The 24,906-nt window shown below is 44.2% G+C and overlaps 1 protein-coding gene across 1 annotated transcript; it reads right to left on the bottom strand.

The window, feature by feature from the left end:
• Nucleotides 1–8,799: 8,799 nt before the first annotated feature.
• LOC130886883 (60S ribosomal protein L27-like) lies at nt 8,800–9,224 on the bottom strand. The gene has a single exon (XM_057789100.1). It carries the CDS (start codon nt 9,222–9,224, stop codon nt 8,814–8,816), a length of 411 nt encoding a protein of 136 aa, XP_057645083.1. The 3' UTR covers nt 8,800–8,813.
• Between the last annotated feature and the right edge of the window lie 15,682 nt (nt 9,225–24,906).

The raw sequence follows: 24,906 nt of genomic DNA, 5'->3' as shown, positions 1-24,906 counted from the left end.
ACAGAGATCTACCTGCCTCTGCCTTCCAAAGTGCTGGGATTAAAGATGTGAACCATTACTGCCCAGCAAGGTATTTCTATGTAGTTCTGACTGCTCTGGCACTTACTTGTGTATCCCAGGCAGGTCTCAAACTTGGAGTGATCCTCCTGCCTCAAGCTCCAAAGTGCTAGAATTTCATGCATGAACCACTGCTGTGACAAAGCTTCCTGGGGGGCGCTACGCAAGTTTACATGCCCCCGACAGGGACCCATGGCAGACCAAAGTATAGTGAGTCAATTAGTTTTATTGGGGTTACTTACAGGAGTATGCATGAAGGGCTATTTACAGGAGCAGAAATTACTCAAAGGCAACTGTATCACCAAAGGCCACCCCAGCACAGGTGACAGACAGCTCACAAAATCTGGGAACCTAGAGCACACTGCACAACCTGCAGGCAGCTCAACAGGTGAGAGAATGTCCCTTCCAAGTGATTCCGTTGCTCTAAAATGCTTCTTCAGGCTCTGCTGGTTTCATGCAGCTGGTCCAGACATAACGTTTTTTATTGCTTACTCTGGCAGGGAGGGGCCTAGTGAATCTGGTCAGTTTCAGGGACTTCCTGAAGCTATTTTAGATTGTTACTTTCCTTCTTAAGGAGCTTCATTACAGGATGAAATGTTTCAATCTTGGAGAAAATTTACACAGCAGCCAGATGCCAGGATAACAAATACCTTTGAGTGAACGGTTGAACTAGGCCTAGGATGGCCCCTGTGAGCCTGGGTTAATGGCTGGAAATAAGCCTTCTGCACCAGGCTCCCAAACTAAAGGAAGACCTCTTTTTATTTTTATTGTGCCATAGCATTTCAAAGAAAAATTCTGCTTGTCTCGGGCATTTCATCAAAGTGTCCTCCTAAGCAGGGGACACATTTGTCTTCCTTTTGACATAGAAAACTTTTTGTTCCCCATCACTCATTTCTGCCAACTGCTGTTGAGGAAGTTTTGATAGAAATACTGGCCTTTCAGGATTGCAGGAGAGGAGATCTCAGTCTTCTCTCCCATTGGCACTTGTCTTGAAGACTCACTTCAAGAAGAGAGAGAAAAATATGCGGTAGGAAGACAGAAAAGGAGCAATAGCCAAGTTTGGCCCTCCTACAGAGGGGAGGGGAGGGAGAGCTGATGTTTCTTTCTTTCTTTTTTTTTTTTTTTTAAAACTTTTAATGACTCTCTTCTTGTCCCACCCAGCTTGCATCCAGAACCCTTCTTCCTTCTGTCCCCTTTCCTCTTTGGGCACATAACACCATCCAGCTCAGTCTGTCTGGTGCTGGGGGCAAATCCTCAGGGCAAGTAGGCAGGCGAGACCTCCTTTGTCTCACTGGCCCGCCTGCACCAACCAAGGTAGGCGCTTTGTTTACGAACTACCCAACCTGCACGGAGATCTGATCTCGGCACCAGGAGAGACAGCAGTGCGGTGAGTTTGTGACTGGACAGGGAACTCCGAAGTTCCTCATCCCCCTCCCTATACTCCCCGGGCTCCCTGCAGGGGCTCTACCCCCCCATACTGCCTCTCTCTTCTTGTCCCACCCAGCTTGCATCCAGAACCCTTCTTCCTTCTGTCCCCTTTCCTCTTTGGGCACATAACACCATCCAGCTCAGTCTGTCTGGCGCTGGGGGCAAATCCTCAGGGCAAAAAGGCAGGCGAGACCTCCTTTGTCTCACTGGCCCGCCTGCACCAACCAAGGTAGGCGCTTTGTTTACAAACTACCCAACCTGCACGGAGATCTGATCTCGGCACCAGGAGAGACAGCAGTGCGGTGAGTTTGTGACTGGACAGGGAACTCCGAAGTTCCTCATCCCCCTCCCTATACTCCCCGGGCTCCCTGCAGGGGCTCTACCCCCCCATACTGCCTCTCTCTTCTTGTCCCACCCAGCTTGCATCCAGAACCCTTCTTCCTTCTGTCCCCTTTCCTCTTTGGGCACATAACACCATCCAGCTCAGTCTGTCTGGCGCTGGGGGCAAATCCTCAGGGCAAAAAGGCAGGCGAGACCTCCTTTGTCTCACTGGCCCGCCTGCACCAACCAAGGTAGGCGCTTTGTTTACGAACTACCCAACCTGCACGGAGATCTGATCTCGGCACCAGGAGAGACAGCAGTGCGGTGAGTTTGTGACCAGCGGCAGCGGAAGCAGCCCTGGAAAGGGAACTCTGAAGTTCCTCATCCCCCTCCCTATACTCCCTGGGCTCCCTGCAGGGGCTCTATACCCCCCATACTGCCTCTCTCTTCTTGTCCCACCCAGCTTGCATCCAGAACCCTTCTTCCTTCTGCCCCCTTTCCTCTTTGGGCACATAACACCATCCAGCTCAGTCTGTCTGGCGCTGGGGGCAAATCCTCAAGGCAAGTAGGCAGGCGAGACTTCCTTTGTTTCACTGGCCTGTCTGCAACAAGCAAGGAGAGACATCACTAGAACAACAGGATAGCTAGCACTGCAGAGAGCCATCACTGGGAAGGTACATCAGTAGGCAAGGAGACCTGATCCGGTAAAAGAACATCCAGAGGGGAGCATTCGGAGAAAGAGATGGGCAGGCGCCAATGCAAGAATTCACCTAACAATCTGAAAAACTATATGAAACCACCAGAACCCAGCGACCTCCCAACAGGTGGACATGAACACCTTAATCATGAAGAAGTAGATAAAATTGACTTTATGAAAGTGATTGACGCCCTTAAACAACATGTAAAAAATGCCCTTATAGAAATGGATGAGAAGTATAACAGAAAGTTTGAAGAATTGAGTAAATCAGTGAATGATACCCTAGGAAACCAAGGAAAAACAATCAAACAGATAATGGAAACAGTTCAAGACTTAAAAACTGAAATGGAGGCAAAGAAGAAAACACAAACAGAAGGCCAGCTGGACAGGGAAAATCTAGGTAAACGAATAGAGACTACAGAAGCAAGCATAACCAACAGAATACAAGAGGTAGAAGAAAGAATCTCAGATTCTGAAGATACCATAGAGAAAATAAACACGCTGATCAAAGAAAACAGCAAGGCCAACAAATTCTCATCACAAAACATTCAGGAAATATGGGACACAATAAAAAGACCAAACCTAAGAATAATAGGAATAGAAGAAGGAGAAGAAGCACAGCTCAACGGTCCAGAAAATATATTTAATAAAATTATAGAAGAAAACTTTCCCAACCTAAAGAAAGATATACCTATGAAGGTTCAAGAAGCATACAGAACACCGAATAGGCTGGATCAAAAAAAAAAACATCCTCTCGCCATATAATAATCAAAACACAAAGCATACAGAATAAAGAAAGAATACTAAGAGCAGCAAAGGAAAAAGGCCAAGTTACTTATAAAGGTAAACCTATCAGACTTACACCTGACTTCTCTATGGAAACCATGAAAGCCAGAAGGTCCTGGATAGATGTACTGCAGAAACTAAGAGACCATGGATGCAAGCCCAGACTACTATACCCAGCCAAGCTTTCGTTCACTATAAATGGAGAAAACAAAATTTTCCAGGATAAAAACAAATTTAAACAATACGTAGCCACAAATCCAGCCTTACAGAAAGTAATAGAAGGAAAATCACTAACCAAGGAGTCCAACAATGACCACAATATCTCAGACAACTAGAGACCCTTCACCAGCGCAACACAAAGAAGGGGAACACACAAAATTTACTACTAAAAAAATGACCGGAGTTAACAACCACTGGTCATTAATATCACTTAATGTCAATGGACTCAACTCTCCTATAAAAAGGCACAGACTAAGAGATTGGATACGAAAACAGGATCCAACATTCTGCTGTTTACAAGAAACACACCTCAACCACAAAGACAGGCACTTACTCAGAGTAAAGGGTTGGGATAAGGCTTTTCAAGTAAATGGACCTAAGAAACAAGCAGGTGTGGCCATACTAATTTCTAACAAAGTTGACTTCAAACTTAAATCAATCAGGAGAGATGGAGAGGGACATTTTCTACTCATAACAGGAACAATTCATCAGGATGAAGTCTCAATCCTGAATATCTATGCCCCTAATTTAAAAGCACCCACGTACGTAAAAGAAACATTGTTAAAACTCAAGGCAGCCATCAAACCGCACACATTAATAGTAGGAGACTTTAATACTCCTCTCTCACCAATGGACAGGTCAAGTAGATAGAAACCTAACAGAGAAATAAGAGAATTAATGGAGGTAATGAATCAAATGGACTTAACAGACATCTATAGAATATTCCACCCAAATAGGAAAGAATATACCTTCTTCTCTGCAGCTCATGGAACCTTCTCAAAAATCGACCACATACTCGGTAACAAAGCAAACATCCACAGTTACAAAAAAATATTAATAACCACCTGTATCTTATCAGATCACCATGGATTAAAGCTAGAATTCAGCAACAATGCTACCCCCAGAAAGCCTACAAACTCATGGAAACTGAATAGTCAACTACTGAACCATACCTGGATTAAGGAAGAAATAAAGAAAGAAATTAAACTCTTCTTTGAAGACAATGAAAATAAAGAAACAACATACTCAAACCTATGGGACACTATGAAAGCAGTTCTGAGAGGAAAGTTCATAGCACTAACTGCCCACTTAAAGAAAACAGAGAAAGCACACATTGGAGACTTAACAGCCCACCTGAAAGCTCTAGAAAAAAAAGAAGCAGACTCACCTAGAAGGGGTAGAAGACTGGAAATAATCAAACTGAGGGCTGAAATCAACAAAATAGAAACACAGAAAACAATGGAAAGAATCAATGAATCAAAAAGCTGGTTCCTGGAGAAAATCAACAAGATTGATAAACCCCTATCCAAACTAATCAAACGGCAGAGAGAGAATTTGCAAATTAATAAGATCAGAAATGAAAAGGGAGACATAACCACAGACACAGAGGAAATTCAGAGAATCATTAGATCTTACTACAAAAGCCTGTATGCCACAAAACTGGAAAATGTAAAAGAAATGGACGCTTTTTTAGATAAATACCATTTACCAAAGTTAAACCAGGACCAGGTGAACAACCTAAATAGACCTGTTAGTCGTGAAGAATTAGAAGCTGTTATCAAAAACCTCCCTTCCAAAAAAAGTCCAGGACCAGATGGTTTCAATGCGGAATTCTACCAGAACTTCCAAGAAGACCTAATACCTATTCTCCTTAATGTATTTCACAATATAGAAACAGAAGAGTCATTGCCAAATTCCTTTTATGAAGCTACAGTAACTCTGATACCAAAACCACACAAAGACCCAACCAAGAAAGAGAATTACAGGCCAATCTCACTCATGAACATCGACGCAAAAATCCTCAACAAAATTCTGGCAAACCGAATCCAAGAACACATTAGAAAAATTATCCATTATGATCAAGTAGGCTTCATACCAGAGATGCAGGGCTGGTTTAACATACGCAAATCTATCAATGTAATCCATCATATAAATAAACTGAAAGAAAAAAACCATATGATCGTTTCATTAGATGCTGAAAAAGCATTTGACAAAATTCAACATCCCTTTATGATAAAAGTCTTGGAGAGATTAGGGATACAAGGGTCATACCTAAATATAATTAAAGCTATATACAGCAAGCCGACAGCTAATATCAAATTAAATGGAGAGAAACTTAAAGCCATTCCACTAAAATCAGGAACACGCCAAGGCTGTCCACTCTGTCCATACCTCTTCAATATAGTTCTCGAAGTTTTAGCAATAACAATAAGACAACATAAGGGGATAAAGGGGATTCAAATTGGAAAGGAAGAAGTTAAACTTGCATTATTTGCAGATGATATGATAGTGTACATGAGCGACCCCAAAAACTCCTCCAAAGAACTCCTACAGCTGATAAACGCCTTTAGTAATGTGGCAGGATACAAGATCAACTCCAAAAAATCAGTCGCCCTCTTATACACAAAGGATCTGGAAGCAGAGAGAGAAATAAGAGAATCATCACCTTTCACGATAGCCACAAACAGCATAAAATATCTTGGGGTAACTCTAACCAAGGAAGTGAAAGATCTATTTGACAAAAACTTTAAGGCATTGAAGAAAGAAATTGAAGAGGATACCAGAAAATGGAAGGATCTCCCTTGCTCTTGGATTGGGAGAATCAACATAGTAAAAATGGCAATTCTACCAAGGGCAATTTATAGATTCAATGCAATCCCCATTAAAATCCCATCAAAATTCTTCACAGATCTTGAAAGGACAATAATCAACTTTATATGGAGAAACAAAAAACCCAGGATAGCCAAAACAATCTTATACAATAAAGGAACTTCTGGAGGCATTACCATCCCTGACTTCAAACTCTATTACAGAGCTACAGTAATGAAAACAGCGTGGTACTGGCATAAAAACAGAGAAGTCGACCAATGGAATCGTATAGAAGACCCGGATTTTAACCCACAAACCTATGAACAACTGATTTTTGATAAAGGAGCTAAAAGTATACAATGGAAGAAAGAAAGCATCTTCAACAAATGGTGCTGGCACAATTGGATGTCAACCTGTAGAAGAATGAAAATAGACCCATATCTATCACCATGCACAAAACTCAAGTCCAAATGGATCAAAGACCTCAATATCAATCTGAACACACTGAACCTGATAGAAGAGAAAATGGGAAGTACCCTACAACATATGGGCACTGGAGATCGCTTCCTATGTATAACCCCAGCAGCACAGACATTAAGGGCAACATTGAATAAATGGGACCTCCTGAAACTGAGAAGCTTCTGTAAAGCAAAGGACACTGTCATTAAGACAAAAAGGCAGCCTACTGACTGGGAGAAGATCTTCACCAACCCCGCAACAGACAAAGGTCTGATCTCCAAAATATATAAAGAACTCAAGAAACTAGACTTTAAAAGGATAATTAATCCAATTAAAAAATGGGGCACTGAACTGAACAGAGAATTCTCAACAGAAGAAGTTAAAATGGCCAAAAGATACTTAAGGTCATGCTCAACCTCCTTAGCGATCAGAGAAATGCAAATCAAAACAACTTTGAGATATCATCTTACACCTGTCAGAATGGCTAAAATCAAAAACACCAAGGATAGCCTTTGCTGGAGAGGTTGTGGAGAAAGGGGTACCCTCATCCATTGCTGGTGGGACTGCAAACTTGTGCAACCACTTTGGAAATCAGTGTGGCGGTTTCTCAGAAAAATTGGGATCAACCTACCCCTGGACCCAGCAATACCACTCTTGGGAATATACCCAAGAGATGCCCTATCATATGACAAAAGCATTTGTCCAACTATGTTCATAGCAGCATTATTTGTAATAGCCAGAACCTGGAAGCAACCTAGATGCCCTTCAATGGAAGAATGGATGAAGAAAGTGTGGAATATATACACATTAGAGTACTACTCTGCGGTAAAAAACAATGACTTCTCGAATTTTGCATGCAAATGGATGGAAATAGAAAATACGATCCTTAGTGAGGTAACCCAGACCCAAAAAGAAGAACATGGGATGTACTCACTCATAATTGGTTTCTAGCCATGGATAGGGGCCACTGAGTCTATAATTTGTGATCCTAAAGAAGCTAAACAAGAGGGTAAACCCAAGGAAAAACATATAGATATCCTCCCAGCTATGGGAAATAGACATGACTGATGGGCAAAAAATTGGAATCTTGGGGGTGGGGTGGGATGGGGATGAGGGGTGATGGGGAAAGAAAAGTGTGAAGGAGAGGATGAGGGGAACTGGGGGAATTGGGGTGATTGGGGATAAAGGAAGGTTGGATAGGGGAGCAGGGAAACTCATACCTTAGGTAAGGGAGCCACCTAAGGGGTGGCAAGAGACTTGAACTTGGAATGGCTACCAGATGCCCAGGGCAATGTCCCCAGTTAGTTCATTGGGGCACCTGAGGATAGGGAACCTGAAATGAACCTATCCTATAATCATACTGATGAATATCTTGCATATCGCCATAGAACCTTCATCTAGCGATGGATGGAGATAGAGCCAGAGACCCACACTGGAGCACCGGACTGAGCTCCCAAGGTTATAATGAGGAGCAGAAGGAGAGAGAACATGAACAAGGAAGTCAGGACCATGAGGGGTGCACCCAACCACTGAGACAGTGGGGCCGATCTATTGGGAGCTCACCAAGGTCAGCTGGACTGCTACTGAAAAAACATGGGATAAAACCGGACTCTCGGAATGTGGCGGACAATGAGAGCTGACGAGAGGCCAAGGAGAATGGCACAGGAACTTTCAACTGGCGATAGATCGAGAGAGAGACAGAGACCCAAATTGGAGCAACGGTCTGAGCTCTTAAGGTCCAAATGAGGAGCAGAAGGAGGGAGAACATGAGCAAGGAAATCAGGACCACGAGGCGTGCACCCACCCACTGTGACAGTGGAACTGATCTATTGGGAGCTCTTCAAGGCCAGCTGGACTGGGACTGAATAAGCATGGGTTGAAACTGGACTCTCTGAACATGGCGGACAATGAAGGCTGATGAGAAGCCAAGGACAATGGCACTAGGTTTCGATCCTAATACATGAACTGGCTTTGTGGGAGCTTAGCCTGTTTTGATGCTCACCTTCCTGGGCCTGGATGGAAGTGGGAGGACCTTGGTCTTCCTGTAGGGCAGGGAATTTGGACTGCTCTTCAGTATCGAGAGGGAGGGGGAATGGACTGGGGGGAGGAGAAGAGGAGTGGGGATAGGGGGAGGGGAGTGGGGGGAGGGGGCAATGTGTGGGAGGAGGGGAGGGAAATGGGAAACGGGGAGCAGTTGGAAATTTTAATTAAAAAAGAATAAAAAAAAAAACTTTTAATGATGTAAACAAAAATATACCTAAAAGCGAAGCTTCTGGAAAAACCATTTGTTCTTCCCTGTCTTGTATCGTTCCTCAAATTTGACCTTGACTTCCCGCCTTGCCTTGCATTTCAGGGCTGGGTCCCTAAAGACATCCTTGTTGACAACAGTTTTGTCCAGGGGGATGTCCACAGAGTACCTTGTGGGCATCAGGTGGTTGTAGTTATAAACCTTCACAAAGGACTTGATCTTGGATCTCTTGGCGACTTTCTTCTTGCCCATGGCAGCCATCACTTTTCGGGGATAGCGGTCAATTCCAGCCACCAGGGCATGGCTGTAAGGGCGGTCTGAGGTGCCATCATCAATGTTCTTCACGATGACGGCTTTGCGTCCCGAGTAGCATCCAGCCAGGACGAGCACCACTTTCCTGGGTTTCATGAACTTGCCCATTTCGACAGCGAGCAGCCGGTTCCCAGCAGAAAGGAAAGGAGGCGAGCTGATGTTTCTTTTTTTTTTTTTTTTTTTTGGTTTTTCGAGACAGGGTTTCTCTGTGGTTTTGGAGCCTGTCCTGGAACTAGCTCTGTAGACCAGGCTGGTCTCGAACTCACAGAGATCCACCTGCCTCTGCCTCCCAAGTGCTGGGATTAAAGGCGTGCGCCACCACCGCCCGGCGAGCTGATGTTTCTTAAGCATCTACTGAGTACCAGGTTTTTACTCTTTTGAGACAGGGTTTCACTAAATGGCTCTGAATGGCCTGGAAGCTGTGTGAGTCTTCCTGCCTCTCCCTCAAGTTCTGAGACTATAGGCATGGTCACTACCCCTAGCTTGTTTGTCTTGAGACAGGAACTTGCTGCATATTCCAGTTTAGCTCAAACTTGCCATTCTCCTGTCCTGGCTTCCTAAGTGCTAGGATTACAGGTATGTGCCATCACTCTCTTGTCAGTTAGTCCTCATAACAACCCTGTAAGGTAGAGACAACTGTCCCACTTGTGTAGAAGAGGGAGCAACAAAAGCCCAGACAGGTTAATTAACTTCTGAAGTGTATTAGAATTATTTACCCACCCATCCCTCAGCCCCATCTCAGGGAACCAGTATGGGTCAAAACCTTGCAAGAGGCCATAGTATTCACCACAGGACATGCCTCTGTTTTCTAAGCCATCACAGTAGGTCCATGTCCTTTTCTGCCTTAGTTCATTAAATTAGAGAGAAGTTCTGAACTAAAACTGACCATTCCATAGGCTGTCCAGTTAACCATTGCTCGTGGCTGTTAAAGTTCACATGAAAGACCTTCAGCCATGTATGCAATCAGTAAGAGCTTTTATTTAAAATTCCAGCATGTCAGAGTGGCACATGGTGATCCCCAGAGAAGTTCACGTTCCTTTTAAGCAGGGTTAAGAGCTTTTCGAGGGAGGAGAGATTAGTGTGGGGGCTGATTGGTGCGTTTAGTCACTTTACAGGTTCCTATAGGACTGACCGGTGGCTTAGGGATTGGTGCTTTTCAGCTGCAGGCTGGGAGAAGCTCTCTTTAGTTCTCTGAAGCTTGCACGAGGCTCTGGGACACCCTCTGATTAGTTGCCCATGGGTTGCGACTTTCCTAAGAACTGCTTGCTCAGCTGCAGCTGGTTCCAGTAAACTGAAACTAAGGCCTGGTCCCTGGAAAGGGCTATTAGAACACTGTCATGGCTCCGGTCAGGCTCGCTGGCCCTCTCAGTGACCTGCTGCAGAAAGATGAACTGTCTTAGGAAGCTCAGATTCCCTGGTGGGGAACAGTGGCTTTTCTCTCAGGTCAGACAGTCTGAGGAGACAGAGTCAAAAATGAGTCTCGAATCCAGATTTAGCAGCTGCTCCTGAAGAGTCCTGAGCAGCCCCATGTGTCTCTTCAGGCATTAGGTACTAACCTGGGCTTGAACTAACTTGCAAGGAGGGGCCTTCTCCCTCCAGAAGACTCAAACTTAAAAGCTATGGAATTAGAGAATTCAGCCCAGGCCTGTTTGCAGAGTCCTGAACTTTTCATCATCTTTCCCACAGAGGTTGAGTCCCTGAGCCATGAAAGCCCAGGCAGAGAGGAGTTGGTGGCTGGTATAGGAACGGCCCCCATGATCACTGTGAGTTCGAGGCCAGCCTGGTCTACAAGAGCTAGTTCCAGGACAGGAACCAAAAACTAAGGAGAAACCCTGTCTCAAAAAATCCCCCCCCCCCCAAAAAAAAAGGAATGGCCCCCATGGACTCACCCATGTGAATGCTTGGACTATAGGGACTAGCACTGTTAGGAGGTGCGGCCTTGTTGGAGTAAGTCTACCTTGTTGAAGGAAGTGTGTTGCTGTGGCGGTGGGCTTTGAAATATCATATGCTCAAACTATGCCCAGTGTGGCACAGTCTCCTGCTGCCTGTGGAACAAGACAGAGGAATCTCAACTTATGGCTCAGGATGTAGGTATCTCATGATCTGTCTTCTTGGATTATATTTCTGTTTTAGAGACAGCCCCGTAAGTCTATAGTGGGATCAGACCTTCTTTTGAGGGGTTGAAAGGGACTGATTCATGATTCAGTGTCTTTCCTTGTCACTGGCTTGCTAAGACTCAGTTTTTTCATTATTTAATCCTTTGGAATAAAATAATTTTCTCTCATAAAAAAAGAAAAGATGTAGGTATCTCAGCTTCTTCTCCAGCACCATGTCCTCCTGCATGCCACCATGTCCCACCGTGAAGATAATGGAAACAACCTCTGAAACTAAGCCAGCTCAATGAATGTTTTCCTTTATAAGAGTTGCTGCGGTCACGGTGTCTCTCCACAGCCATAGAAATTCTAACTTAGACAGGTGCAGTACAGAGCAGGCTGTATAAGCAACATCTTCTCTAGGCTGCTGGAGATGGCCTACAGAGTAAGAGACCACACTGTTGCTTTCCCAGTGTTGGCCGCAGTTCAAGGAGTCAGCTTCTTGTGCAAGGTCTCTGGCCACCAGTGACAGTATTTGGTCTCCGATCCAGATCATGGCCCTATTTGTGTAGCTCAGTATAGAATTCTTTGGAATCAGACAGAAGAGTTCAAATCTTCTTCCTGTCTGTTTGAGAGACAAAAGCTCTACTTTTCTCTGTTTCTCAGTGTTCACATCTATAAAAACGGTATAATTCTCATATCACAACATTGATTACAAGAAGTAAATGCATAAAGCCCCTGTTAGGGGAGGTTAGTATCTCAAGGGTGTAGAGTTTTAGGTGGAAAGGTGCAAACGGAGATTGGTGGTAATGACAGCGATGTATTTAACGTCCCAGAACTGAACACTTAAAAGTGGCTAAAATGATCCCTTTTCCCCAAGGGTGTGCTTATGTGCATGTGTGTGCTATGGTATGCATGTACAGATCAGGAGACAATCATGTGTGTCTGTCTCATTTCACCTTATCTGAGACAAGGCCTCTTATAGTTCACTGACACTGCCAGGTATTCACGTGTCTGTGCCCCATCTCACTGCAGGAGCCCTGGATTGCAGGTGTGTACCAGCCTGCCCGTGCTCCCTGTCACTGCAGGAGCCCTGGATTGCAGGTGTGTACCAGCCTGCCCGTGCTCCATGTCACTGCAGGAGCCCTGGATTGCAGGTGTGTACCAGCCTGCCCGTGCTCCCTGTCACTGCAGGAGCCCTGGATTGCAGGTGTGTACCAGCCTGCCCGTGCTCCCTGTCACCGCAGGAGCCCTTGACTGCAGGTGTGTACTAATATATTTAGCTTTATATGAATTCTGGGGATTCAACGAAGACTTTACCCATGTAGCAATGCCTTATAAATGATAAATGTTGTTTTCAATGTTTATCTCCACAGAAGAAATCTGGGTTAAGTCAATCTTGGTGTTCTTAACTAAAGGTATCCTTTTTTTTTTTTTTGGTCCCTCCTAGACTTCTTTCTTCTATTGATTTTTATTGAGCTCTACATTTTTCTCTGCTCCCCTCCCTGCCTCTCCTCTCGCCTTCAACCCTCCCCCAAGGTCCCCATGCTCCCAACTTAGTCAGGAGATCTTGTCTTTTTCTACTTCCCATGTAGATTAGATCTATAAAAGTCTCTCTTTAGGGCCCTCATTGTTGTCTAAGTTCTCTGGGATTGTGATCTGTGGACTGGTTTTCTTTGCTTTATGTTTAAAGGCCACTTATGAGTGAGTACATGTGATGATTGTCTTTCTGTGTCTGGGTTACCTCACTCAAAATGATGTTTTCTAGATCCATCCATTTTCCTGCAAAATTCAAGATGTCATTTTTTTCTGCTGTGTAGTACTCCATTGTGTAAATGTACCACATTTTCCTTATCCATTCTTCAGTCGAAGGGCATTTAGGTTTTTACCAGGTTCTGGCTATGATAAACAATGCTGATATGAACATAGTTGAGAACATGTCCTTGTGGCATGATTGAGCATCCTTTGGATATATACCCAAAAGTGTATTATTGGGTCTTGAGGAAGGCTGTTTCCTAATTTTCTGAGAAATCACCACACTGACATCCAAAGTGGTTGTTCCAGCTTGCATTCCCACCAGCAATGCAGAAGTGTTCCCTTTTCCCCACAACCTCTCCAGCATAAGTTGTCATCAGTGTTTTTGATCTTGGCCATTCTTTCAGGTGTAAGATGGAATCTCAGAGTTGTTTTGATTTGCATTTCTCTGATGACTAAGGATGTTGAACATTTCCTTAAGTGTCTTTCAGCCATTTTAGATTCCTCTGTTGAGAGTTCTCTGTTTTGGTCTGTACTCAATTTTTTTTTTATTAGATTATGTGTTCTTTTGGTGTCCAATTTCTTGAGTTCTTTGTATATTTTGGAGATCAGACCTCTGTCTGATGTGGGGTTAGTGAAGATCTTTTCCCATTCTGTAGGCTGTTGTTTTGTCTTGTTGACTAGGTCTTTTGCTTTACATGTGCATGGTAGTAGATATGGGTCTATTTTCATTCTTCTACATGTTGATATCCAGTTATGGCAGCACCACTTGTTAAATATGCTTTCTTTTTTCCATTTGATATATTTTTTTTTTGCTTCGTTGTCAAAAATCAGGTGTTCGAAGATGTGTGGATTGATATCCGGGTCTTCTATTCAGTTCCATTGGTCCTCCTGTCTATTCTTATGCCAATCCCAGACTGTTTTCAGTACTGTAGCTCTGTAGTAGAGTTTGAAGTCAGGGATTGTGATGCCTCCAGAAGTTCTTTTATTGTACAGGATTGTTTTGGCTATTCTGGGATTTTTGCTTTTCTATATGAAGTTGAATACCATTCTTTTGAGGTCTTTGGAGAATTTTGCTGGGATTTTGCTGGGCATTGTGTTGAATTTGTCAGAGGCTTGCTCTTGAGACCCATGTAGAACATGAGGTGTGGTGGTTCATACCTGTAATCTCAGGACTTTGGGGGGAGAGAAGCAAATTAAGAGTGTGATGCCATCTTGGCTACAAGAGATGTTGTATTTGTCACCGAGTGCAACTAATGAACTGTTTCTAAAGCTTGCTAAAGTACACTGAAAAAAGGTACTGAGCCACATGGCTAACATAGATCAGAAAAATGGGTTAATCAAGATGTGGGAGTTAGCCAGTGAGAGGCTAGAGCTAATGGGCCAATAAGCTTTATAACTTATAGAGATCTATGTGTGATTTTCTTTGGGGCTAAACAGTTGTGGGGTACCTACCAGGCAGGACAAAAACCCCAACAACAGACAAGCAGGCCTGGCCCATCATGTTACAGAAACAAACAGGACCCTCCATGTTACACACAGGTCCACAGAGGCTGTAGATATAATTACACTGCAACTTGGCATAGATCCCAAAAAGTAAGTCTGGCTGGGTGTTGGTGGTGTACACCTTTAATCACAGCATTCAGGTGGCAGAGCCCGCAGGGCCAGCCTTGTCTCTGGGATGGGCAGGACTGTTACAGAGAAATACCTTGTCTCAAACAAACAAACAAACAAACAAAAAGGATTTCAAGGTGTGGTTGTCAGCACAAGGCCATAGAAACTATGCCCAGTGACTCCTCTTCGGTCTTCCTCAGTTGTCCTGTGGTGACTGTGTTCATTACATTTTGAAGACTATAGGGGCCAGTTCTAGGCAGAACAACTTATTTTCACTGAGTGCAATTAAGTTTTCCCCTGGGCTTTGGGCTATGGTTTAGATGTGGTTTGTCCTTCCAAAGATTCAAGTGTTGGAAGCTTGATCCTCGATGTGGTAGCATTGTTGAGGGTTAAGCCTAGCTGGAGATGATTGGCCAAAGGGGCACTGACCTCAGAAGGGATCTGATGACCTCATGGGCACCATTACACATGGAGCATATACTCACATGTAAACACAGGAGTAAAATAATATAAAAATATAATTTATTAAAGCCTCTATTCATTATGTATTCTTTTCATATTTTCTAGAATGTTGCCTTTCTTATCCAAATGTCACCCTTCTTCTCATCCTATAAAACTTAAATGTCACCTTCTCTAGAAAGCCTTTTCTGACTTCCTGAGACAAAGTTTGTCATTTGAGCCTTGGCGTTCCTAGAGGGTTTACACAGTTTTCTCCTGACGTATCGCAGAGGATTTAACGATCTGTGAGCATATCATCATCCCTCTTGATAGATGGTTGGTATCTCAGAGATAAAAAGTTTTAGTAATCCCAGTAATTCTAGTACTGAATAGATGTAACGTAAGTAAAAACTCTGTCACTAAATTTCTTCTATTAATATGAGCCTGCCCACCTGAGCACTAGCAGATCGCTTTGGGAGAGAACAGAACTTTTTAAAGCTATATTTTATCCTAACTTATAGATGCTAACACTGGCTCAGCATCTACTTGAATCTGCTGTAGGCATGCCTATGAGTAGACAGCAACGGGCAAGGAAAATTTCTTCATCCTTGGGGTGTCCTGGGATATTTCTGTATATTCTGAATAAGATAGAGTCTTGATTTTTTTTAATGAATTATTTTTGTTTCATGTATATTGGTGCTTTATTTGCATGTATGCCTGTGTGAGGGCGTCAGAAGCCCTGGAACTGGAGTTACAGACAGTTGTGAGCTGCCATATGGGTGCTGGGAATTGAACCTGGTCCTCTGGAAGAGCAGTCAGTGCTCCTAACCGCTGAGCCATCTCTCCAGCCCCTCACTAGAGATTTTAAGTCCTTACTCTCTCACTGCATCCATTCAAACTCTCATTTTTTCACACTTGAACTATCGTAATTATAGTAAATCTGGTTCAGTCTATAAATCCATGTGTGTAGGAAGTACCACAATTTATTTATGGGTTTTTTGTTTTGTTTTGTTTTGTTTTGTGAGGCAGGGTTTCTCTGTGTAACATCTCTGTCTGTCCTAGAGCTCACTTTGTGTAGACCAGACTGGCCTCAAACTCACAGTGATCTGGCTGCCTCTGCCTCCCGAGTGCTGGGATTAAAGATGTATGCCAAGCCCAGCTGCTATTTATTAAAGATAAACTAATTATATGCTTGAATTCTGACTAGTATGTTTTTTTTTAATTTTAAAATTATTTTTAAGTCTGTATTTGTTGTGTAACATGTGCAGGTACTTGGAGAAGCCAGAGGCATCACAAACTCCGGGAAGTAGAGTTACAGGCAGTTGTGAACTGCCTGATGTGGGTGCTAGGAGTTGAACTGGATCCTCTGGAAGAGTAGTATGTGCTCTTAACCACTGAGTCATCCCTCTAGCCCTGTTTTGCTTTGTTGTTGTAGTTGTTGTTGTTTAAGATTTATTTAAGTCAGGCATGGTGGCATATGCCTTTAATCGTAGGTCTTGGGAGGCAGAGGCAGAGAGAGGCAGGTAGATCTCTGTGAGTTGAAGGCTAGCCTGCAGTGCAGTGAGAATTAGGAATAGAGAGAGAAAGGGGCCGGGTTTCATTGCCGCTTTATTAATGGTGTTTCCTTGGTTTGCATCAACAAGGAAGAAACAAGCCTAGCAATGACACTCCATTAGTCAGGGTGGACAGTCAGGGCTGCTCTGAATGGTCCTTCTGCCTTCGCTATCCTTTGGCTTCTCTACACGCTGCCCTATTCAGCCCTCACCAGAAGGTGTCTCTATTAAAACTGAAAATAACCCAGGCCTTCTTGAACAAACCCACCTCCCTGCCATCAGTTGAAGGTAATCATCCTTCCAGTGATCAATGGTTAATAAACATGACTGGGTGGTTATACACTTTTGGGCAGCTTCATAGGTTGTAAATCTGTCTTCATGCAGATAAGCTGACCAGAAGGCCAACTTTCGTTCATACACAAGAGTATTGGAGAAGTGGAGCGAAGAACTGTCTTGCTTCAGTCATTGAGCTCTACTTGTCTCTTTCTAAGTCCTCTGACTTCTCTGCAGCCTTTTCTGACCAGTATTTGTATTGATTCAGTGATAGGGAATGGACAGAGGATACTGGCATCATTTGGTTGGGGAGATGATACACTGTAACTTTCACTTGCAATATATTGGTTTTGCTTTATTGTTTGGGGTAATAACAATCATTGAACCCAAATCCTGCACATGATAAGCATGTGTTCTACCATCAAACTGCAGCCCTAGACCCTACTTGCTGTTTGGTCTACTTGTTGTTGTTTTGGGATTTTGTTTTGTTTTGTTGTTTTTTGTTTTTGAAACAGGGTTTCTCTGTGCAGCTTAAAGTCTGTCCAAGAACTCACTCTGTAGACCAGGCTGGCCTCAAACTCCCGAGTGCTGGGATTAAAGGCAGGTGCTACCACCAAAAAATTATTAAAAAATATTTTGCTGGGCAGTGGTTGTGCACACCTTTAATCCCAGTATTTGGAAGGCAGAGGCAGGTGGATCTCTCTGACTTTGAGGTCAGCTTTGTCTACAGAGTGAGTTCCAGGACAGCCAGGGCTACAAAGAAAGACCCTGTCTCAAAAAAATGATTATCTTCAATTATGTATATGTGGAGTGGGGGTGCATATGCCCCTGGAGACCAGGAAAAGGCATTGGATTATACTTAGAGCATCAGGAGTTCAAGGTCATTCTTGACCACATATCTTACACAGTTCAAGGCTGGTTGACTACACGGGATCTTGTCTAAACAATAACAACAAAAATACTTTTCCTTTTTGCTGATGCTTCACTTTGGTAGACGTGCATGCTATGAATTGGGCTCTGCTGAAACAAGTGATACTGGAACAAGGTGACTACAGGGTCCTTTGTTTTACTGAAACAAAGTAACCACAGAGTAGTTACTGTAGCCGGAACTACAGGAAGCAGGTAATTTCTGAGTAAAGACAGGCAATAACATTGTGCTCCTCCTTTCTGTTGAAGAATTATAATTGTCTATATCTGAGAAATGCACCCTATCTCTCCTTCCCTCAGTCAGGGCAGATAAACCGCAAGTTGTGAGACCTGAGATGACTCTGGGCGGGCTACAGACACTAGGCAGCGATTGAGCAACAGAGAAGGCCTCATTGTAAAGGTGACCGGAAGAGATGGCAGGCTTAATGAGAAGAAAAAGGTAATTTTGTCAGTCACATTCTGAATGTCACTTTTTTCCCCTTAGGGACAGGGTTTCTTTATAGCTTTAGAGTCTGTCCTGGAACTTGCTCTGTAGACCAGGCTGACCTTGAAATCAGAGATCACCCGTCTCTGCCTCCCAAGTGCTCGGATTAAAGGCTTGGGCTACCACTGACCAATTAACTAAATTTCACTCTTAACAGTTCGTATCCTGATCATGGTTGGAGTTACTGTCTGTGGAATTATAGTCACGGAGCAATCCTTGCCTGCCTGAGTGGTTCATTATTCCCTAGACTGTCAGAGATGTAGGTATACTTGGTAATGTGTCTATAGGTTTGAGGTGGAAGGAGCAGATGTCATCTCTGATGAAATGACTGGATATCTTTATCATCATAATCTTAGTTTGATCTCTAGGTTCAGAGCCAGAGACTGCCTTACAAGGAATTAAGGCTTTCACACAGAGCTATCAAGCCAGCAGATGGAGTAGCAGCTCTTCGTGTGCCTCTGGGCTCACCTGGGCTGGTATTGTTGGTGATGTAAAGCTCTGGCCAGAGGGGACAAGGCAATGAATAAAAAATGACTGCATCAGATTGCCATAGCTGTTGTCCTGTTTGCAGACTTTGCTAACATATGATCCTGGGGAGGCTGTCTTCATGGGTCTCTCTGGAATTACTACAGAAGCAACTGTGAGGACCTGTGTTTGTTTACCTGAAGTGACTGCAGCCTTAAGAGAAGGGAAAGTATAGAAATGACAGAACTCAGACCTGGGCAGCAGAGGAGTTGGCCTGATCCCCTCATCCCTGGGAAAACTGGGGAGCACTCAGGTATAAATCTAGTGACTTTCAGTAGGAAAGGGCATTGTATGACACTGTTCCTGGGGGGGGGGACGACAAGTATCTACCACACCAGATAGGGAACTAATGACAATCCAAAGTACTAAATCACCAAAATCCAACTTGGTTAGCACTGAGGTTTGTGTTTTGTTTTAATAATGCTTTTACATTTATTTTGCTTGGTTCATATGAATGCTTTGCCTGCACTGGTGATATTGTATCACATGCAAGCATGTTAGATCTCCTGAAATTGTGGATGCCTGAGAGCCACCATATGCTGCAGGAAGGTTTACGGCTTGTAATTACCAGCCTACTGGGGAGTGGCCTCTCACACTATATACCCGGACACCACTGCAGGAGTCAGCCCCTTCTTCTCTCCTTCCTCCTGGTTTCCGTTTGTTCGTTCAGATTGTTTGGGTTCCATCTCAATCCACCTTTCAAGCAGAGAATCCTGATTTGTAAGTTTTCCCACTAAATAAATAACTATCTATTTCTCAATTCTGAGCTAGTGTGGGATTTCTTTTAAGCGTCCGATCGCTCTACTATCAACCATATGGGTGCTGGAAATCAAACCCAGGTTCTCTGCAACAGCACCAAGTGCTCTTAACCTCTAAGCCATCTATCTAGACAGAATTAAAGAGTTTCATTGGGGTTCCTTACAGAAATATAGATGAGGGATTACTTACAGAAGGCAAAAATAACTCAAAGTCAGCTACGTCACCAAAGTCCACCTCAGCATGGGTGACAGCTCACAAAAGCAGAAAACCTGGAGCACACCGCACAGCCTGCAGGCAGCTCCACAGATTGGAGAGTTTCCTTCCCAGGTGCCTCAGCTGGTCTGAGCTTCTTACAGGCAGCTCAGCTTCTCTCTGCTTCTTCCAGACTGCTTGATCTATGCCTCTTCTAAGCAGTTTTCTATTTTGCATCCTATATCTTCAAAAATTGTCCTCCAAGATGAAAGGTTTTAACCCTGAAGGAATTGCTACATACCAAAGGGAAAAGTATGGACAGCAAAGATGGGTTTCCATCTGCCAAAGTTGCTCCTCCCAGAATTACAGGCACAGGAAGTTCTCTTATTAAAGTCTATAAACTGCTTAAGAAACTGTCTTTGGAAAAACAAACAAACCAAGAATTGCTGGGTGGTGGTGGCACACGCCTTTAATCCCAGCACTCAGGAAGCAGAGGCAGGTGGATCTTTGTGAGTTCAAGTCCAGCCTGGTCTACAGAGTAAGTTACAGGACAGCCAGGGCTACACAGAGAAACCCTGTCTCAGAAAAAGAAAGAGGAGAGAGAGAGAGAGAGAGAGAGAGAGAGAGAGAGAGAGAGAGAGAGAGAGAAGAAAGAAAGAAAGAAAGAAAGAAAGAAAGAAAGAAGAAAGAAAGAAAGAAAGAAAGAAAGAAAGAAAGAAAGAAAGAGGAAGGAAAGAAGACAGAAACTGACTTTGGGCTAGTAGAATTTAAGTATCTACTAAATAGCTGAACGTATGGAAGACGGCAGCTCATAATAAATACTATGGGTTTGGATGGTGCCTTTCCAACCTCAGGAAGTCAGTGGACTGGGGAGTTCTCTCCTGTCTCCTCATGATGTCAGCATAGAGGAGGAGGAGGAGAAATGAATAAGCTGCTCCTCTGTCTGGACCAGGGCCTGTGATTTGTTCCACATGACTTGCTTCATTGAAAGAGCCTCAACCAGGCCAGCCACGGTGGCGCACACCTTTAATCCCAAAACTGGAGATGCAGAAGCAGTTGGATCTCTGTGAGTTCAAGGTCTACTGATGTGTGATTCCCCTCTGCATGCTGTGAATATGTTTTATTGCCATTGGTTAATAAAGAAACCCTGTCTGGAAATAAACTCTGTCTCCAAGAAACAAACAAAAAGCCCTAAACCCAGAAGTAGGGGTAAACTGGAGGACTCAGCAAGAGAACTTCCATAACCCAGGGTCTAACAATTACAGATTGTCCTGGAATCCAGAGAGAAGGTGCTCCCGTGTCCAGGCTGGTCCTTCCTCGAGCTGAAAGTCTCTCTGTAGAGAGCATGGTGAGGGTGCTTAGAGCAGAGCAGGTGGAACAGTCTCCTCCTCATTGGGGATCCAAACTTGTCTGACAAGTCTCTATAACACTCAGGAGGCAGAGCTAAGAGCTTCTCTTTGAGTTCAAGGCCATCCTGGTCTGCAGAATGAGTTCCAGGACAGCCAGAGCTACAGTCTGATACTCTGCCCCCCACCAGTTACGTGCCCCCACAAAGTAGTACCTGAAGGCTAGAGAAATGGCTCAGTGGTTAAGAGGACTCACTGCTCTTCAGAAGGCCCAGTTCCAGAGGGTCTGATGTTCTCTTCTGGTCTCTGTGGTACACAGACATACATATAGCCAACTACTTAAACACATAAAATATAAATATAGTTAAAAGCAAAACCACTATAAGAAAAGTGGCTCACAGGAAAAGCTAGGCATGGTGATGCCCCATAGGATGGCTAACAGTTGTCTGTAACTTTAGGTTCTGGCTCCCACAGGCACAGTACACACATGGTACCGAAACACACATGCAGTGAAAAAACCTATATACAGTGTGGCGGTGGTGGTGCACGCCTTTAATCCCACCACTCAGGAAGCAGAGCTGGCAGATCTCTGTGAGTTCGAGGCCAGACTGGTCTACAAGAGCTAGTTCCAGGACAGGCTCCAAAGCTACAGAGAAACCCAATCTCATAAGGTCTCACAGTCCAAACCCCTTGCAGTTGGCCTGGGCACACAGCACATGTGAACACATGTGTTCTGAGAAGTAGCTGGAGTGTTGGGAAACCACACACAGGAGGAAGCAGCTTTTCTATGACTCTAAAGGTTGTGCCAGGAAGAACAGTTTGGTACACAATGTTTGTGGCTTCCTTCTCAGAGAATCATAAACAAAAGAGGAACCTGGGAGATGCAGGAAGAACAAAGAATTGAAGGCTGACCCCTATGCTAACTCAGAATTCATGCTCTGACCAAACTATATTCCTACAGTTTGCTTGATCATACAGAACTGACTTGTGCTAGCATTTTCCTATACTGTAATATAAAGTGGTTCTGTTGTCTTCGTTCTAAACAGGTACAGGTAGTGAAATGTCTAAATTTGTAATAAACCCCAGTGAAAGACAGGATCAGGAAATGACTAGTCTCAGAACCAGTCTTCAGAAACAGATCATGTGTGGTTGTTCAACCTGTAATAATGTCAGGATGTTGAGAGGGATGTAAGGCCAGCCTGGTCTACATAGAGAGACCCTGTCTCAGAAACTAAAACAAAACAGCAAATTCCCTGAGAGTGACCTTTAGATGTTGTGACCCTGCACACTGCAGTAAATTTTTACAATATAGACAGGTGATGTCCAGAAATATATCTATTTCTATTCTATTATATAAACACCAGGGGAGTGGAGAATGGCTCAGTGACACTGTGCTTGCCTAGCAGCTGTGAGCCCTAGGTTCGAATCCCAGCATGACAAATAAATAGGACCTTGGGATTTTCTCAGAGAGATTCTGTAATGATGCTGGTCAGAGAGGAGAGGGCAAGGAGAGAAGGGAAGTCCCAGGACACGGAAGCAGGGCTGTGAGTGAGAAGAAACTGCTTGTTACTTCAGGAAAGACACTGAAGATCTAAACAGGGAATCACACCAGGCCAACTCAACGTCTGCCAGGGAATACTTGGGTTGAGCCCCCCCCCCCCCGAAGGCAAAGAAAGGAAGAAATCCCTCAGACCATGGCTAATGCCTGACACTCAAAATATCAGATCATTGTGAGGCCGGAGACACGGCCATTCCCTGGCATGAAAAGGACACACAAGGTACTAAGAAGAAAGCACACCTCCACCGAGGGATTCCAGCTTCGGTATCTCCCCATTCCAGCCTTTTAGCTGCTGTCAAACCACATTAGGGCAGAATATTGAACCCTGCCATATCCCAGCTGCTGGGGACTTCCCCAGAGATGAGCATATGACAAAGCAGACACAAAGCTCCCATCCATGTGTCTGCTCCTGGAAAACCTGAATGTTTCTATCAGGTCCTACTCTCAAAGTCACTTTCAAAATCTAAGCTAGTTATTCAGGGTGCTGCCTCCCCACAAAGCCACAAAACTAAGTATAGGCTACTAAGGTCCAGGTTTGTAGAAGTCTGTGAAGTCTGGGGTTGAGAGGCCACACTAGAGGGTATACTAGGCAGGCTCTTGGACTGCGAGAAGCAAAGTATTGAGTTCAGGTCCTGATCGTGTCAACACTTTAGGGGGTTTCATCTCTATGATACTGGTAGTAATAAGAGACCAGGCGGTGGTGGCGCACTCCTTTAATCCTTCACTAGGGAGGCAGAGGCAGGCAGATCTCTGTGAGTTTGAAGCCAGCCTGGTCTACAGAGCAAGTTCCAGAACAGCTAGGGTTACACAGAGAAACTCTGTCTTGAAAAACAAAAACACAACAACAACAAAAGAGTTAAAGGCCAGCCTGGGATGAGTTTGAGACCCTGTTCCAACAACAACAACAGATGTATAAATGGAAGCAGAGGAAGAGGAGGACAAGAGGAGGAAGGACCAGGAGGCTTTCAGGAGATGTCAGACCCTTAATCTTGAACTTGGAATTTTCTGGCATTCAAGAGGCAGAAGCAGATGCATCTCTGTGAGTCTGAGGCCAGCCTAGTCTAAAAGACCTAGTTCCTGGACAGCCAGGACTGTTACACATAGAAACTCTATCTTGAAAAACCAAAAAAAAAAAAAAAAAAAAAACCCATACAATCCCCCTCCAAAGACCCCCCAAAACCTAAATCTCTGGGGGTTTAATGTTTTGCTTTTAGAGACAGACTCTCCTTATATAGCTCTGGCTAACCTCAAATCCACAGAGATCTGCCTGCCTCTGCCTCCTAAGTAGACATCAATACCTGGCCCAATCTTTGTGTTTTTTAAATATAAATTATTTTTGAAGATTTTTTAGAAAATGATTTTTTTTAGTTACGTGTTTGTGTGGACATGTGCACATGAGTAATGTACTCGTGGAAGCTGCAGGTATCTCATCCCAGATGCCCCTGGAGCTGGAGTTATAGGCAATTGTGGGCCACCTAACATGGGTGCTGGGAACTGAACTCAGGTCTTCTGCAAGAATAGTCCATGCATTTAACATCTCTCCAGACTTTTAAGCATGCTTTCATAGCAATAAAGAATAGATTAAAACACAGGAGTGCAGAATAGAAGACTTGAGACAAAGTTGCTTGCTGTGATTCTCCGTGCCTCAGCTTCCCTCCACTGTGACCTGTCATCTGACCCCAAATTGCATTCCTAATTCTTCAAAGAGAATCTGATTCTTCTCCCCTGTACACAGCCCACCCATGCCCTGGTTCAGAGCTATGGTTGCAGGGATCGGGCTCTTATAGACTACGTGATTATGAGACAAACCGGATAAGCAACGACAACAAAATCAGCAGCTCACAACTGATGAGGAGTCGTCGGTGCCAGGCATGGTAGAAAGTGATTCTGATGGCTTAACTCCCTAGAATAGCCGTCCAAACCCTGTCGCGGTGGACTCGGGAACGGTGGGTCGACTGAAAGTCGGTCCACATAGGGTTCAATTGCAGGCAGATGCTTCTAAGCCAGAGCTTGTAAGCGGCGTCTCTGCTGCTGCTGAGGTAGAGCCGTGGGTGAAGCTGTTGCTCTAAGGAGGGGCGGAGGGTGCGCAGGCTGTGTCCTCAGCATATGCGGTTCAGATGCATCCTGCAGGAAGGAACGCAAACGGACCTGGTCCCAGAATCCTCCAGCTCTTTTGTGAGTGTTCTTTGAGGGTGTGGCATTAACAAGACACCAGTTTCCATTTAAAGTTGACAAATCCATGACCCCCCCCCCCCGTCAGATTCTAGTAAAGA

This window comes from Chionomys nivalis, chromosome 14 (assembly GCF_950005125.1).
Source record: "Chionomys nivalis chromosome 14, mChiNiv1.1, whole genome shotgun sequence".
NCBI lineage: Eukaryota > Metazoa > Chordata > Mammalia > Rodentia > Cricetidae > Chionomys > Chionomys nivalis.
The sequence above is the reverse complement of the archived record's forward strand: the minus strand, read 5'-3'. Positions and strand labels throughout refer to the sequence as shown.

Bases quoted from the DNA above. Each gene is read 5' to 3' on its own strand.
- LOC130886883 (XM_057789100.1), bottom strand. From the start codon at position 9,224: ATGGGCAAGTTCATGAAACCCAGGAAAGTGGTGCTCGTCCTGGCTGGA.